At 46.4% G+C, this 16,433-nt stretch overlaps 1 protein-coding gene across 2 annotated transcripts in view; it reads left to right on the top strand.

The window, feature by feature from the left end:
- The window catches only part of Ano2 (anoctamin 2), a 354,947-nt gene that overhangs the window by 325,091 nt on the left and 13,423 nt on the right, over nucleotides 1-16,433 (top strand). For both annotated transcript variants that reach the window (XM_057773268.1, XM_057773275.1), the window contains 3 exons: nucleotides 11,351-11,503; nucleotides 11,848-11,900; nucleotides 13,634-13,815. In XM_057773268.1, the coding sequence (XP_057629251.1) occupies nucleotides 11,351-11,503; nucleotides 11,848-11,900; nucleotides 13,634-13,815 (388 nt within the window). The remainder of the gene's footprint in view (nucleotides 1-11,350; nucleotides 11,504-11,847; nucleotides 11,901-13,633; nucleotides 13,816-16,433) is intronic.

Below are 16,433 nucleotides of genomic sequence, written 5' to 3'. Positions count from 1 at the left end.
AGACGGTGAATGAAAGCAAATGGTACTCAGGCCCCACAGAGATCACCTTCCATGGAGTCCCCTTGCTATGCAGACTCAGTTGGGATGGCCTGTCCCACCCAGAGGTGCAGAATCTCCTTACGATGATGTGCTGTGATCGGGATGTGTCATCCTGAGACCAGATGCCCTGGCAGTTGTGGTTTGAATCTGGACCGTAACCCCCCAACCTCGTGTTTTGAACATCAAGCCCCTATCTAGCGGTGCTATTTTGGGAGGCTGTGGTACATTTTGGAGCACGGGCTTAGCTCTTAGAAGTAAGGCACCAGAGGGAGTTGCTGAAGGTTACATCCAGAACTCTGGTTCCAACTTCATTCTCTGCTTCTGGGTCGGCTGTGATGTGACATGAGTAACCTCTGCCACACGCTCCTGACACCACGAGCCATGCAAATGGAACAAATGTGGAAAGTTGGTGCTGGAAGTGGGGATGGAGCCGCTTACATTGGTGGGAAGATGCAATTCCATTCAGGGTGGGTCTTCTTCCTCTCGCTTCCTGCCCCCCCCCAACAAGGCACAAAGCCTGTGGAACAAAACTCAGAGTGTGTGCTCCAAGACAGTGGCTGAAAGCCCCGGGAAATTCCTTTCCCCGGAGTCATCCTGTTTATAGGAACTGAGTCATCCCACTGGATAATTGGGGTACCTGCCCCCTTCTCTAAATGGCACTTAACCACAGTCCAGGCAGCTCAGAGGGCCCGTTCCAGGGCTTCTGGGAAAGAGGGTGAGTCCCAGGCCATTTGTCTCCTCTTACTTCCGAGGCAGACGTTACTTGACATTGTCTACACCCTGTAGCCCTCTCTCCTCCCATTGGGACTTAGAAACAGGCGCCTTACCTAGATGCTATATTCCTTACCACCTCTGTTGCTGCGTCTGCCACACAGACGGTGCCTGGCCAGTGCTGGGGAAAGGAATGAGTGACTGGAGAGAGGAATGGGTGATGAGGGACTGAGCAGGTGCAAGATCCTCTTTGTTTAAGACACATTGGGAACTAGTCTGCTTTTCTAGTTCTCCTTGTCCAACCAAGGGACTCAGAAGGGAGCTTTGTCAACCTGTCGTAGCCGTGTTATAGGTCCCCGGAGTAGGCATATCTGTGTTTTCCCAGTTATTTCCTTTTCAATAAAATTTCCATAAACTTTATTGTATTTTCAAATCTAATTTTATTTTCATTATGTTGACTTTTCCGCAGCCTTCTGGAGAAAAAGGAATAAAACACACAAGGGTCCTCGTTGTAATGTTTTGGAAGCGCTGTTCAGGTCTCTCCTGATTTCCTGGCCTTTGTCTCTCAGTTGCTTTGCCATAGTGATAGATGCGGTAGAGGGAAAGAGGGGTAATCAATCCTTCACACTCGCTAGTCGTGTGTGTGTGTGTGCGCACATGCGTGTGAGTGAATAAGAGTGAACGGATCACTCCATGTGTGTATTCACCAGAAACCACTGGAAATCACCAGGTGGGTCTCAGAAGTAAATCAGTTGATCTCAACAGCTCATTTCTCTCTCGTTTGGTTGCAGGGCTGGGGAGCGAGGAGAGGAGTGGTAACTGAATCTCCTTCAGGGACAAAGAAATAAAGACATTCAGAGTCAAGTGGACCTTAGAGGTCTATCCGGGTGTTGCACTGATATTTCATGTGGCAAACTCTTAATATTTAAATTGATACTATAATAAGCCTGTCCCTTCTGGTCTGGGCTTCCTGAAGTTTCCGAATGGAGCCTGGTCCATTGTGTAAACCCCATACAGAATGGAGTTGAGTTTAATTTGCTGCCTTTGTTTTTGAGTCAGCTTGTGAATTTCAGTCATTCAGGCAGAAAAGAGTTTAAGTCCCAGCATCATCCGGCAGACCATCCGCATCTCTTCTGCATGGTCTTCAAGCCAAACACAGTGATTACCAATTGTGTGGTACTTTCCGGGGGCCCTGCTGGGGAAGCGAGCTAATCCTGCCTGTACGGGCTGATTTTGTGTGTTAATTTGACACAAGTTAGAGCCATCAATGAGGAAGGAGCCTCGGTTGAGGAAATGCCTCCATGAGGTTCAGCTGTATGGCATTTTCTCAATTAGTGATCAATGGGTGGGTGGTGCCATCCCCTGGGCTGCTGGTCCTGGATTCTATAATAAAGCAGACTGAGCAAGTCAGGGGTAGCAAGCCAGTAAGCAGCACTCATGCATGGCCTCTGCAACAGCTCCAGCCTCCAGGTTCCAGCTGCTTGAATTCCTGTTCTGACTTTCTTCAATGATGGACTATGATCTGGAAGTGTAAGCCAAATAAACCCTTTTCCCCCCACCTTGCTTTTAGGTCATGGAGTTTCACAGCAGCAATAGAAACCCTCCCTAAGACAGAGCCCAGTGTTCCACAGCAGCACATTAATGCGGCCACCAGTGTCAGATCAACTCTGTGACACTGTCACGGGTATTTATGTGTCCCTCTTCCTCCATGCTTCCTCGGAGCTCTTAAAAAGTAGATAGCCATCTGTTTATCCTATAATAAAATGTGTGGCTATAATAGAATGTCACAGACTGGGTAATTTATAAACAATAAAATGTATTTGACTCATGGTTATGGAGTCTCGGAAGTCCAAGCCACTCATGAGACCCTCCTTGCTGTGTCAGCCCACTGTGAGAGGCAGAAGGTCAAGAACGCACAGGAGAATATAGAACAAGAGGGGGCAAATGTACTTTTTAAATAAAACCACACTCCTAACAATGAACCTCATTCTAGAATGATATTAACACATCCATAATGGCAGAGACCTTGTGGTCAAATTGCTTCTCAAAGATCCTATTATAATTGCACATGAACTGGGCAGGGAAGGGAGCACATTCAAACCATAGCACAGCTAAATTTCTAGCAGTGAGCATGAAGTCCAGGGAGCGGACTGCTCTGTAAATGTTTGTTGAATGAATGACAGATCAAATGAGGGAGTGAATGGTAGCTGTTGAGAAGTCATATTTTTGTCACCCGTGCTAATGCCTCCCCCCCCCCCCCGCATCAGAGGCCCAGTCTGAGGATGTAGCTTGCACTCCCTTCTTCTCACTGCCCCCTTCAAGTCTGAGTCCAGCAATGCTCCCAATTCTTTTTTGTTTGTTGTTAGACACTCTTAGGAGAAGAGGATTGCTTTCCTTAGGGTTTCTATTGCCGTGAAGAGACATCATGACCATGGCAATTCTTATAGAGGAAAGACATTTAATTGGGGTGGCTCACAGTTTCAGAGGTTTAGTCCATTATTGTCATGGTGGGACATGATGGCATGCAGGTAGACATGTGCTGGAGGAGGAGCTGAGAGTTCTACATCTTGCAGGCAACAGGAAGTGAACTGATACACTAGGTGTATCTTGAGCATATATAAGATCTCAAAGCCTTCCTCCACGGTGACATACATCCTCCAACAAGGCCATACTTACTCCAGCAGAGCCACACCTCCCTAATAGCACCACTCCCTTTGAGGGCCATTTTCTTTCAAACCACCACAGCGATGGTGAGGCATAGCTCTAAAATGTGGGTTTATGAAACAGTACTGAGTTAGTGCTGTGAGCTTTTCCAAAACTGTTCAGCAGGAGAAATTGTCTCCTCCGCAAGAAGACAAACACACCATGTATCCTTGCTCCCCTGCCTCACCCGCCACTGGGTCACAAAAAGGAAGACCCATAAGGTATCAGTTTTTATTTCTGTTTTCTTAAGATGAAAATGGAGAGACAAATTCTCCAGTAGAGAGTAAAGCTAGAGAAACGGAGCAAGAGGCAACGAAAACTAATTCTTTATGCGCAGTGTTTGAAACTGTGTTTCAGGGTTCTCTTGTGACATCTAACAGCATGAAACACAACATGTATGATTTTCCGAGTTATTATAATCTAACTCAGGAGTCCTCAACCCTTGGGACACGGCATATCAGATAGTTAAATTATGATTCATAACAATAGCAAAGTTAGGGGCTGACGAGATGGCTCAGCAGTTAAGAGCATTGCCTGCTCTTCGGAAGGTCCTGAGTTCAATAATTCCCAGCAACCACATGGTGGCTCATAACCATCTGTAATGAGATCTGGTGCCCTCTTCTGGCCTGCAGGCATATATGCAGACAGAATATTGTATACTTAATAAATAAATATTAAAAAACAATAGCAAAGTTATGGCTATGAAGTAGCAATGAAAATAATTTTATGGATGGGGTCACAACATGAGAAAGTATATTAAAGGTACAACATTAAGAAGGTTGAGAACCTTTGATCCAACGGAACCACTCCTTTTCCAGTCAAGCCCCCTAGAGGAGCACTTCTGTGCCTCAGTGGGACATTGGTGGTACAGGAGCCTCAGGGCCTCTTTCACACTGGAAAATGCAGTTCCCAGTTGTCCCTGTGTTGGTCCTGAACTGAGAGCCTTTGCTTGGTTCACACCGGAAAGCGCAGTTCCCGGTAGTCCCTGTGTTGGTACCGTACCGAGAACCTTTGCTTGGCGTCACCCAATTGTCATCCAAGGGTTCTCACTGTTCACCATTTCCATCTTTTCAGTGGTTCTTATCTGTATTAATTCATAATGAAGTTGGACGTTTCTTGGGAAACTTATCTGCCATGATAGATCATTTGTCTGTTTTCTTATATAATCTTATTTTTAGCCTCAATGTTAATGGGTTTTAATTTTTATTAATTAAATTGGCTCATTGATAATTTCACCTATGTGTCTAATGCATTCTGATGTTCTCCCCCCCCCTCTTTTATTTCTCTCCCTTTCACACATCCATATTCCCCATGTGTAGCCTTCGTTTTGCTTTGGGACCCACTGAGTTTAATCAGGGGGACCTGTGTGACCAGGGTGGCAAGCTATATCCTGGGGCACAGTAGGCTCAAGAGCGGTCACTCAGAAGTAAGGGGAAAGTTCCCCTAAGTCCCTCCCTCATACATGACTGACTGTTGGTAGCCCCAGTTCAGCTCAGGCCCAGTGCCCATAGCTGCTATGACTTCATGATTCCAAGGGCTGTGCCGTGTCTAGCAGGTGGCATTTCTCACTATGTTCTGCTCTTACTCCTTTTATGACATCTCCTGCTCTGTTCCCTGAGCCTTGAAGGGGCGGTATAAACATCTTGTCTAAGACTGAACCCTTGTCTACCACTCATTCTCAGTATCTTGGGCAGCTATGAGTCTCTGTGTTCACTACTGTTCACTGACCGTGCCCTGCAGTGACATTTGCCTGTGGGTACAAACACTGATATTTAGGCAACTTATCATCATTTAGCAAAACTCCAGGCATAAGTTATCTGCTGGGGCCTATGGGTTCCTCAGGGGTGGGAATTCAGCTGGGTTTATGGTACCAGATGTGGGTTCCTGCTTGTTGAGCCAAGATCAAATCCATTCGGAGAGCCCTTGGTCACCGTTGTTCAAGTGGGCTCATTGTACCTGGCAGGATGGTGTCATAGTTTGTTAGGTTCAGAACTGGGTAAGATCGCTGATGCCTTTGTCAACCTGAAGCATCCTCCGGCACACTAAAAGCTTCCTGCAGGGGATGGGGGTTCCCAGCTCTGTTCCAGCTTGATCCCTGTCTCTTGCAGCCACGGTCTTGTGGTGTCTCTAGCAATGGGGTCTTTTTGAAGGCTCCAGCTCTCAGTCCTCCTCAATGGGAGACTCTGCTTTTACTAAACTGAAGGGGGAGTGGCGTAAAAGGATTATTATAACATTCATTAGAGTTGGGGCATTCTTCTGACCTTCTGCGAAGTGTCCTGTGCCTGTCACAGCAAGCAATGAGAATTGCTGTGTGGCGTTCCAGACCTTCCCCCCCCCCCCAGTAAATCTCCTCACTTGGATGCAGGATAGTGATTTCAGTTCAAATAGTTTTGCTTTTTGCTGTGTGTGTGTGTGTGTGTGTGTGTGTGTGTGTGAGAGAGAGAGAGAGAGAGAGAGAGAGAGAGAACTTCATTTGTAAAACAGATAACATATAAATATCTGTTTAAGTGACAAGCACCATGGAGGGCCACACAGATGCAGTAAAGGGTGGAATACAGAAATATAGTACCTGTATAGTACCTGTTCTCAAGGCCTGCCCACCCCCAGGGAGTGGCGTGTCTAGGACTCCATGGGAGGGTCTAGAGATGCCTTCAGCAGTTCAGTGAGCTGGGGAGGCGGGGAAGTGAGGAAGGAGGTGGGGGAGTCTGAGTTGAGTCTGAACCATGAGTAACAGTTCCCTCTGCAGAACATGGAGGGAATAACAGTGGTGGTATGCAGCGAGGCTCCAAAATGCGCAGATGGTTTGGGATGGTTGGAAAGCAGGTAGAACTGACCTCAAGCATTCCAACTAAAACTAGCCCTACGGACAAAACATATGGACTAGACAGGAAGAAATGAGTACGTCTGGGTCAGATTGCAATGGGCTTTGAATGCCAGGCCAAGGGTCTGGATTTTCTGTGTACGCGTGTGTATGTTCACACACAATGGAAGGCTCTGGACTTTCTATGTATGCTTGTGTGTGCACACACAATGGAAGGCTCTGGACTTTCTATGTATGCTTGTGTGTGCACACACAATAAAAGGCTCTGGACTTTCTATGTATACTTGTGTGTGCACACACACAATGGAAGGCTCTGGACTTTATGTGGAAGGGTGGGTATTTCCATTGATGACTCTTAAATACATGAGTGACAATCAGAGTTGTGTTCCACTGTTATCTCTCGATCTACTGTGCCCAGGGTGTTCTGCTTTCTCTGCTACACCGTTCATTCTTTTCACCAAGTAGACTGTCCTGAAATGTCCTTGCTGGCTACTGTCTCCTTTAGTGTCTTTCACTCCTCCTTGTTATTTTAGCCCAAGCCCAGGTAATCACTCATGATTTTAATTGTCTACAGCATCAGGCAGTGTAAGGCTGGTGGTTATTTAGGAAGGTTCTTGGCTGCTGGAATGCAAGCAGAGGAAACCCACGGGGTTTGTGCCCAGACGGGTTTCCAGGCTTCCTGCTTCCAACCGGCATTTCTGGAGCACGATACGGCAGGGCTTTGTAAAGATTTACTTGAAAATCAACTTATGGATTCTTCCCTAATTGGCTTGGCCAGGGTTAATCTGCCACTGGCCCAGGCAAGCTGGCTTCTATTATGGAGCCACACTGAGGATTTCCGGTGTTGCTCTTGTCCTAAGGGAGGCTGGCTGTTTTTAGAAACAAATCTTGGTGTTGGTGAAGGCCAGCATCCTTGCATCTGAAGTGAACCCAGCAGGGATCCCATTTGACTCAGCCCTCCAGACTTTCCCTTGAAAGGAGCAAGTCTTGGATTTGGCATCTGCACGCTAGAGGGTTATGGTTTTATTTTATTTTTTTCTCTTCCCAAGATTAAATAAAGACTCGCTGTTTATTCCCACCTCTTTAGATAACTTCTTGGAAATGTTCAAGGGTGCCCGGTCCAAGCTGGAAGCACCTGAGACATCAGAAGATATGTAGAGAATGGCCAGGCTACCCTGTGCCTCTCTTCTGAGGTTGCCCCCTGCTGAGCACACCGATTTACACTCAGGGTGGGAGACCAGAGATTTTATGGGATTGGAATAATGAGTGGCAACTACTGAACACACCACACTTGCACCAGAAAACAGTGATGTTAAGAGAAGAACTTATGTCTGGGCAGTCTGTCAAGGTGAGAGAGCAAACACTCGGGGCTACCCTTCGGGACAACAGTTGACTAACTGTCCCTGAGGTTCATAAGAAGGAGTCCATGTATGTATTTAAATGTAGACATGGGTGTTACAGGTTTTAGAAAACAAGACCAACCTGTTTAGCTTTCCTTGGTTAGAGTTAGGGTCAGGGTCCACTCCCCTTTGTTCCATTTATCCCAGCCCTACTCCATGACTCCCAAATTAAATTTTCTGTGAAGCATCTTTTGAAAGATGTGCCAGGTACTGATGCTTTCCAAGCTTTTATGATGTATGTTTGTGTGTCCGTGTGTGTGTGAGATGGTGTGGAGGGGTGTGCGTATGTGTCCGTGTCCGTGTCCATGTGTGTGTGTGTGTGCGCGCGCACGCCCCTGCATGCAGGGATCAGAAAACAGACTGGGCGTCAGCTCTCTCCTTCCACCTTGTATCAGAGGCAGAGTCCCTCTTGTTTCTGCACTGGCCACCTGGGAGCACCTGCTCCATGAGCTCCTTCACATCTCGGCTTCCCAGCTTGCTGCTGTGATGCTGGCGCTACAGGCACATTCCTCCGCACCCGTTTTTTATGTGGGTTCTGGAGGTCGCGCTGGGGTCCTCAGGCCTGAGTGGCAAGTGCTTTGGCTTGCAAGGCCATCTAGGAAGGCCCGAGATGCTGCAGTGGCCATTGCTGATCTGAGTGAGTTTCTGAAGATCTGTGTGCCCCTCCCCACCCCCACTACCATCTAGCTTTCCAGGAGTTCAACCTTCATGCAAGAGACATCTTGCCATTAATGACACCTGCTGGTCTCCTAGAAGCCACTGGGCATCTAGGATAAGGCAGAAGATGGGGTTGTGTGAGCAAAGGCAGTGGTCACACCTGTGAGCCTGCAAACCTGTCAAATTAGAAGCATTTTTGGCTGGGAAGAGTTCTGTGTGTTTTCTTTGGGAGCTTTCCCAGGGTTGGCTTATGTTCTGTGTATGGACAGACACATAGCTACGAGTTTGGATCCTGTCTTTTCATTTTTCGTGTGACTATCCTGGGATGGTGAAGCTTGTCTAAGGGCCCCACAATCACAGCCTTAGAGAACCTTAGGGAATTTAAAGCGGTTCCCTTGAGCTGTCCGTGTAGACGGAAGTATAGACAAAGGACTGAGTCAGGTTAGGAACACATGTAGATCTGGATATCCTCAGACTCACAGAGTCTCTAAACTGTAAGCTTGTGTCTGTTTAACATGTAGCTATACAGTATACATTGTAATCATTTCTGCATGCTGATATGTATTTCACTAAGAATAACAGTATATATAATACATAACTAACTTCTTACTTACAGAAATAACTTACCATTTAGGTCTTGGCATAGGCGTATGCATGTGTGGGAAAGGCATAGGTGGGCTTTTGGTATCTCCTTCTATTGCTCTTTATTTATTGAGATACAGTTTGTCCTTGAACCTGGAGGTTGACATTTAGACCGGACTGGGTAGCCAGCAAATCCCAGAGGTCCACCTGTCTCCCTTAACCAACCCTGGGATTATAGACATGCACTAATATACCTGAATTTCACGTAGGTGCTGGGGAGGGGACCCTGGGGAAGCAAGCCCTTTACCCACTGAGCTTCTCCTCAGCTCCAACATGAAACATTTGTTTTTTGTTTTTTGTTTTTTTGTTGTTGTTTTGGTTTTGGTTTTTTTTTTTGAGACAGGGTTTCTCTGTGGTTTTGGAGCCTGTCCTGGAACTAGCTCTTGTAGACCAGGCTGGTCTCGAACTCACAGAGATCCGCCTGCCTCTGCCTCCCAAGTGCTGGGATTAAAGGCGTGCGCCACCACCGCCTGGCACTTTTTTTTTTTTTGGTTTGAAACATTTGTTGAACAATTATTAGGTATCAGACATTATATGTGTTCTAAGTACTTCTGTGTGCCTTCTGAGATGCCAATCAAGTAAGTATTGTTTTATGATTTTTTTTGTTTTGTTTTGTTTTTGTTTTTTTGAGACAGGGTTTCTCTGTAGCTTTGGGGCCTGTCCTGGAACTAGCTATTGTAGACCAGGCAGGCCTCGAACTCACAGAGATCCACCTCCCTCTGCCTCCTGAGTGCTGGGATTAAAGGTGTGCGCCACCACCACCCAGTGTTTTATGATTCTTAATTTTACTTGTTATAACTGAGGCGCCAAACAATTGGTACCTGCCTCTGTTAGTGTAGGGAATTCGACGACGAGGCTGCTTCCAGGAGCAAATTTGTAACAAGCTCCCAGGGTAGACAAAGTCTATGCCTTACATTAGAGAAAACCACCTGAGTATACAGTCCCAGCAGTACCCAGCACTGGCTGCTTCAGAGGCCCGAGCACAGGAGCAGGTGTTCAGGGCAGGAGGCACTGGAGTGGTCTGATCTTGAGTACCCACAGAAATTGACCAGCTGGAGAATGGTTGTGTGCTCAGGGGAAGGAGAGGGGTCTGCTCCATGGAAACCCTAAGGATGACAAGTGTGTTCTTGAGGCAGGAGCAGGGCTGTTACATGGGGGCATTTTGGAGCTGAGGTTAGTGAGGCGGATTAGAAAAGACTGCATTACCAGTGTGCCAAAATAAGGACTCTGGATTCTATTCAGTAACTAAAGGGGGTCACACAGGAATTTTTATGAGAAGGAAGGTGACAGGGTCAGATGACAATGTCTGTGTGCTGCAAGCCTGGGAGACTGGAGCCGAGGAAGGTAGTGGGGAGGCTGTGGCAAGGGTCCAGGTGGAGCGAGACACCTTGCAGCTGCAGAATGGCTGCCGAGTGCCTTGGCTCACTGTTCCTACAGCTCAGAGTGCTCTCTGCCTCTTAGTCGCCACATAGCCTCTTCCTAGATGGTGCTAAGGTTATCCACACAGAGACTTTCCTTTAGTCCCCACCCTGAGTGGATGGACTTTAGGTCTTGTTTCTTTCAGTTCTCTGACTCTAGTATATCCTTTTCTCCTGTCTTGGAACACACTTGCAAAAACCCTGTTGAACAAGTCTGCATACACTCATCTCTCCTCCCCTCTAAACCCGGCTCCTCTATAACATGACCAGGCCTTTGCCTCCCTCAATACTTGGCACAATGCCTGATGTTTTTTTTCCAGTTCTCAATAAATGTGTGATGAAAGAATTCTTTCCAAATAAAAGCAGTGGCTCTATCTATGGAAAAGGAGACCCTAGAGCAGGGTCTGGTACACATTAATAATCTCAGTATTTGGAATGGGGTAGGTTTGCTGAGGCAGGAGGTTCAAGAGTTCAAGGACAGCCTGGTCTATATAGCAAGATTCTTGACTCAAAAAAAGGGGGGATCCAACTTTGGGGAGTATTTTTTGAAGTTATGTTAAGGGCTGGCAACTCACGGTCAAGGTCCAATTTCAGCCTATTTTGTAGACTGCTTTTGTAAATAAAGCTTTATTGGGAGCTCAGCCATGCCTAGGAACAATGGCAGAAGTGAGTTGCTGTGACAAGCCAGACCATGGATCTCAATATATTTCCTCTTTAGCCATTTACAGAGTTTACCAACCCCTAACTTGCAGTGGTGGAAGGGGGGAGTCCCTGTCATGCATCTCTTTATTCTGCCTGCTGTGCCTAATCTCGAGCTTTGACCCTGGCTGCAGCGGTGAGAAGGAAGTCCAGAGTGCAGGCAGGCAGGAACCTGATAGAGCAGACTAGGGACCACAGAGTAGAGATGACTTTCACACCCACACTTTCCTGCTGATGCGCTCCTGCATGATCTCTCCTAGTCATCCAGTTTGGTTTTGTCACCCTCTTTGTGGCCTCCTTCCCACTGGCGCCAGTGTTTGCCCTCCTCAACAACGTCATCGAAGTGCGGCTGGATGCAAAGAAGTTTGTTACAGAGTTGAGACGCCCAGATGCCGTGAGGACCAAAGATATTGGTACGCACCCCCTTAGAGGCCTGGCGTGCCCCACCCCCTGGTGTGACTCTGCCCACCACCTGCCCTGCAGAGTTTAGAAGGCTGGCACAGACCTTTTTTCTTAACGCCTTATTCCCAACCCTGGACCTGGGGAGGTCTAGGGATGTTATATTAACTACCCCCAGTTGTTCCTTAAGCTTTCAGACAGGGTCACCCTAAGCTTTTCTGTGCAAGCCCAGTTCTGGGAGGAGGACAGAAAGGTTCCCCAGGTAACCTGCCTACAGAATGTCTCCCCATTCCGTGGCTTTGCTGTCTCTGAGCCGAGGGCAGAACTAACCAGCCATGCCTGCACTTCTGTCTTACAGGAATTTGGTTTGACATTCTCTCTGGAATTGGCAAGTTCTCTGTCATCATCAATGTAAGTGCTTGCATTCAGGATGCCTTAGCTGGATGGGAGTTCCTTCTAGAGAGGCCAGCATTCGAAGCAGGAACCAATCCCCTTACCTCCCAGCTTTTCCCATTAGGAGCTTTGTTTTAGACAGACTCCTGCTTCCTGGCGCACTGGGACCTTGTAGCCTGTTGCCTGGCAGTGAGATTTCACTTTTCATTTCATTAAGAGAAAGGCAATTATCCATCTGACCGTATGCCTTGGCCTTAAAAGCCAAAAGCAGATCTTCCCTTGGAGCCAAGAATAATGAAGAAAGAAGTTGCAATATCTGCCTATTTCCATTCTGTCTCTACCCTTTTGTTAAACAGAGCCTGGAATGTTGCCTGGATTGCGATTCCTAATCATGCTTCCTCCATATCCTCAGTGCAAAGTCTTGATCACCTTTGTGGGCTTGGGCAGCCTGTAGGTTAATCTAGGATGAGGAAGAAAGGAGGTCCTACCTGTTGGAACCCTCTTAGCTGCCTTGATAGACTTGTACACATGCAGAGAAATTCCTTTGCTTTCTTTCCCTGGATGGGCGGTAGCCAGACAGGGCCTCCCCTTGCTGTTTCCCCTAAGAAGGCACAGCCAGCTAGGTGTATATCTAGAGACATAGTTCATTTCTCACCTGGATTCTTGATACCTGCCCATAAATTATCAAGAGTCGTGGCGAGAGGCAGACTCAGTCCACTGCAGGTTGAATATCTCAATGTAGAAAGCACCCGTTTCCATGCCTAGAAACCATGCGCAATCGGAAAGGGGTCAGCAATTACTCTGAGCCACGTGTTCGATACTTTCTATCTGTGCATCAGAGCGACAGGGCATTTTGCTTCCCTGGCCTCTCTTAAGTCTTGCTTACGCATCAAAACAACAAGGCATAGGAATCACATCAACCACGTAGGCTCATTCTAGAAAGGAGGCGGGATAATGGAAGGACAGACAAATGCTCAGTAAACCCCAGTTATGACAATCACAAGTGAGTTATTAATTTTCAAATATGGGTATGCCCCACTTACATATACATGCTCAGAAAAAAAAAATACCGAAAGCAGATTTGAAGGGGCTTTAATTGTTGGTGCAGAATTTAGTATAAACAGCTGCCAAGAAGATTTAAGGTTCTCTTTGCGGAAAGTAACTCCACATCCAAACATGCAATCGCTCACCTGCATTCAGCTTACCCTTGGCCATTTGTAGAGCACTCAGACTTCCCAGATACTGTGTGGGCTGTGTATGACCCATCTAGCAGGACCTGTGCCCTTCCATCTCTCCCCTTTTGAAAGAAGAATAAAGGAACAGCTTCTATTGCACCAGACACCGCAAAATGTCTAGAGATGGCAATTTGATTGAGACGGCAACTGTGGAACCATGTTCCTGGTCCTTTAGTGTCCTTCAGGGCAGATGTATACAGCCTCCAGCTCCCTTGCCCAATCTGCCAGGGCCACTTTCATCATTACAAGGGATTTTCTCAGAATACCTTTAACTCTGTTTTGGCTCAGCCAGTTAGAGGCAGACTGATGATGATGTCATTTCTTGTGTCCAGAACTGTGGTCATATGAACTTAGGGACAGGTGCTTGGGTATACCATAGATGCCTCCATGTCAGCCCTTGTAGCTCCTTCTCATGGTGTGCTCCGAAGTGGACAGTCCCTCAGTCACATGACCCCTGTGTGTTCCAGGCATCAGCCATTCACACCAGCCCTCAGTGCTTGTGATTCTGTCCCCTAGGCTTTTGTCATCGCTGTTACCTCCGACTTTATCCCCCGCCTTGTGTACCAGTACTCCTATAGTCACAATGGGACCCTACACGGCTTTGTGAACCACACCCTCTCCTTCTTCAACGTCAGCCAGCTGAAGGAGGGAACGCAGCCAGAAAACTCACAGTTCGACCAGGAGGTTCAGTTTTGCAGGTAAAATAGCATGGGGGAGGAGGGCCCGGGGCAGTGGTCCAAAGAGTTTCTTAGAGGACCTGGGGGGGTGTGCTCATTCTTTTTTCCCCTCTATCTCCTATTATTCCCCAGTTGTTATGAACTTACTTAATTGAATCAGTAATTATTATTAAGTGCCTTTGATAAGTGCTACAGAGCAGATCAAGTGCTACCTAACTTTGAACTTGTCAAAGACAGGAAATAACGAAGCCAATCATCACAAGGAATTACATGTAGGCCCATGTACACAGTGGGTATTCAAAGATGACATGGACATGAGAAAGGTCTAGAGTAGAAAGGATAGCTTTCTGAATGGGCTGTAAGGAGTTGAGTGTCAGAAAGGCGAGATGCTCTAGCCTGGAGCCTGATGGTGGGGTTTCAGCTAAGGAGGGCATTTGAGAAGAGAGTACTGGGAAAATGTATGAGGTATGTCAGAACTCCCAGGGTCATGTAAGCCAAGATGCTGAAGTTGGATAGCATGAAGAACACGCCGGAAGCTGTGAAATCCTCCAGCATCTTCAATGTGCTATGATAGAAAGGCATTCTCTTAGTTGTCAGAGAATCACTCACACAAAGCATGTGTTTAGGGAACTGACGTGGTTTCAGAGAGGAAGATAGACTAGCGTTTGCAGAGCACAGGGAGGCAGCTAGGATGCGCATCACTGAGATGTGACCCGTGCTGGTCGTGGACTAGAGTCACAGAAGAATTAATAAAAAGCGAGATGAGATTTTTTTTTCACACGGTATGCTGCAGAGTTAGTGGTGATAGACAGAGGAGGGAGGCTGAGTCTGGGCATGGCTGGGAAACTGGGGTTCTCTTGATATGTCAGGGAAGGTTCTAGAAGCTGATCTTCTAAGATCTATGGTGGGATTCTGACTATGGTGAGATTAGAATCTCAGTGCAGTCAGAACAGTAAAAGGATCAATATGACATGATCTTATCACATTGAAGATGGTGCCAGATATCCCAGCTTTTCATGTATTCTTCACGTTATCCAAATCCAGCATTTTGGCCCATACAACTCCAGGGGCTCCGAAACATCTTTTAGCTGCCATTACCATCTTCCCAAATGTGCTCAGTTAAAACCCCCACTGTCTAGCTCCATACCTTTCTGTCACTCAGCCCCCGTATGTGCTGAGTTTGATGTCAGTCACATTGCATTGCCAACGATGTTCGGAAGCCCGAGCAGTGGTTTTCACCTACCTCCTGGCTATTTCCTAAGCTGGCATTGAGAAGAGGTAGTTGAAAGACACCACTTCAGGAATCTCTGAAGTTAAGATATGGAAAGCTCTTGGTGATTTCTCTAGGAATGCTGAGGGCAGAGGAGCAGAGAAGGATGTCTTGCTTGATCCTTCTTTTGTCTGGTCACAAGGCAGTCCCAGTCAAGCCTTGGTTAAAGACCACACCTCATCTACTGAAAATGCGGAATAACACCCAGAATAAGAGGCCAGGGGGAGATGCTGTGGGGCTGCCAGGGGCTTGCTCAGGCCACCCTCTAGCTGTGTCTTATTTTTAAAAGTTTTTAGCTACCAGTGCCCCTGTCAAAGCAGAGGCCTCCTTTTCTTTGTCTTAAAAGCATACATGAATTAGGTAAAACAGTGTTTCATTCTATAATGTGTATATTATATGTAATATATTATATATTTACTATTATATTTAAATATAAAATATTTAATATTATATACTAATATGATATTTAATATAAATAAATATTATATATATGTACTTTGGCCATTTTATCCTCTTATTTCCCTAGCTGTCTCTTCTTCCTCTCCCACTGGTCTCCTTCTTCCAAATAGTCCCCTTTCTAGTTTCATGTCATTTAAAACAATTATAGAATCTGTTTGTGTGAGAAGAAACCTCTGGTACTTAGCTTATTGAGACTGATTTGCTTCCTTTGGCCTGATGATCTCTGTTTCTAACCATTCATTTTTCTATAAATGGCACAGCTTCAGTCTTCTTTATGGTGGAATGCAAATGCCCATGTGTGTGTGTATGTATGTGTGTGTGTATGTGTGTGTATTTATGTGAATATCTGTGTTTATGTGTATGTATGTGTGTGTGTGTGTGAGGGGGGGAGGGAGGGAGGGAGAGAGAGAGAGAGAGAGTGATTCATCAGTTGATGGGCATCTAAGCAGATTCCACTTTTTAGTCATTAGGAATAGAGCAATGATAAACATGGATATCCAAGGCCTGGCATGGTAGCATTGCCTTTAATCCCAGCAGAGGCAAGTGGATTTCTCAAAGTCAGCCTGGTCTACATAGTGAGATCCTATCTCAAAAACGTATGGCTATGCATCTATCTCTATGGTGTACTCACTTGGGTTGCTTTGGAGATGTACACAAGGGCAGCAAAACTAGACTGCTTGGTAGTTTTCTTTTCTTTCTTTCTTTCTTTTCTTTTTTTTTTTTTTTTTTGAGGTAGCCTGTACTGATTTCCATAGAGACTACACTAACTTACATTCTTCCTCCCATCAACACTGTTTGCTTGTTTCTGAGTATGGTAAGATTGGAATCTCAGTGTAGTCAAAACAGTGGGCAGAGACTCATGCCTTCCCCTTGGGACTCAAAGCCAGACTTTCCTAAGAGAGATGCTTAA

The sequence above is a fragment of the Chionomys nivalis genome, chromosome 1 (genome assembly GCF_950005125.1).
Source record: "Chionomys nivalis chromosome 1, mChiNiv1.1, whole genome shotgun sequence".
Taxonomy (NCBI): domain Eukaryota; kingdom Metazoa; phylum Chordata; class Mammalia; order Rodentia; family Cricetidae; genus Chionomys; species Chionomys nivalis.
Note: the sequence above shows the minus strand (reverse complement) of the source record. Positions and strands in the feature narration are given on the sequence as shown.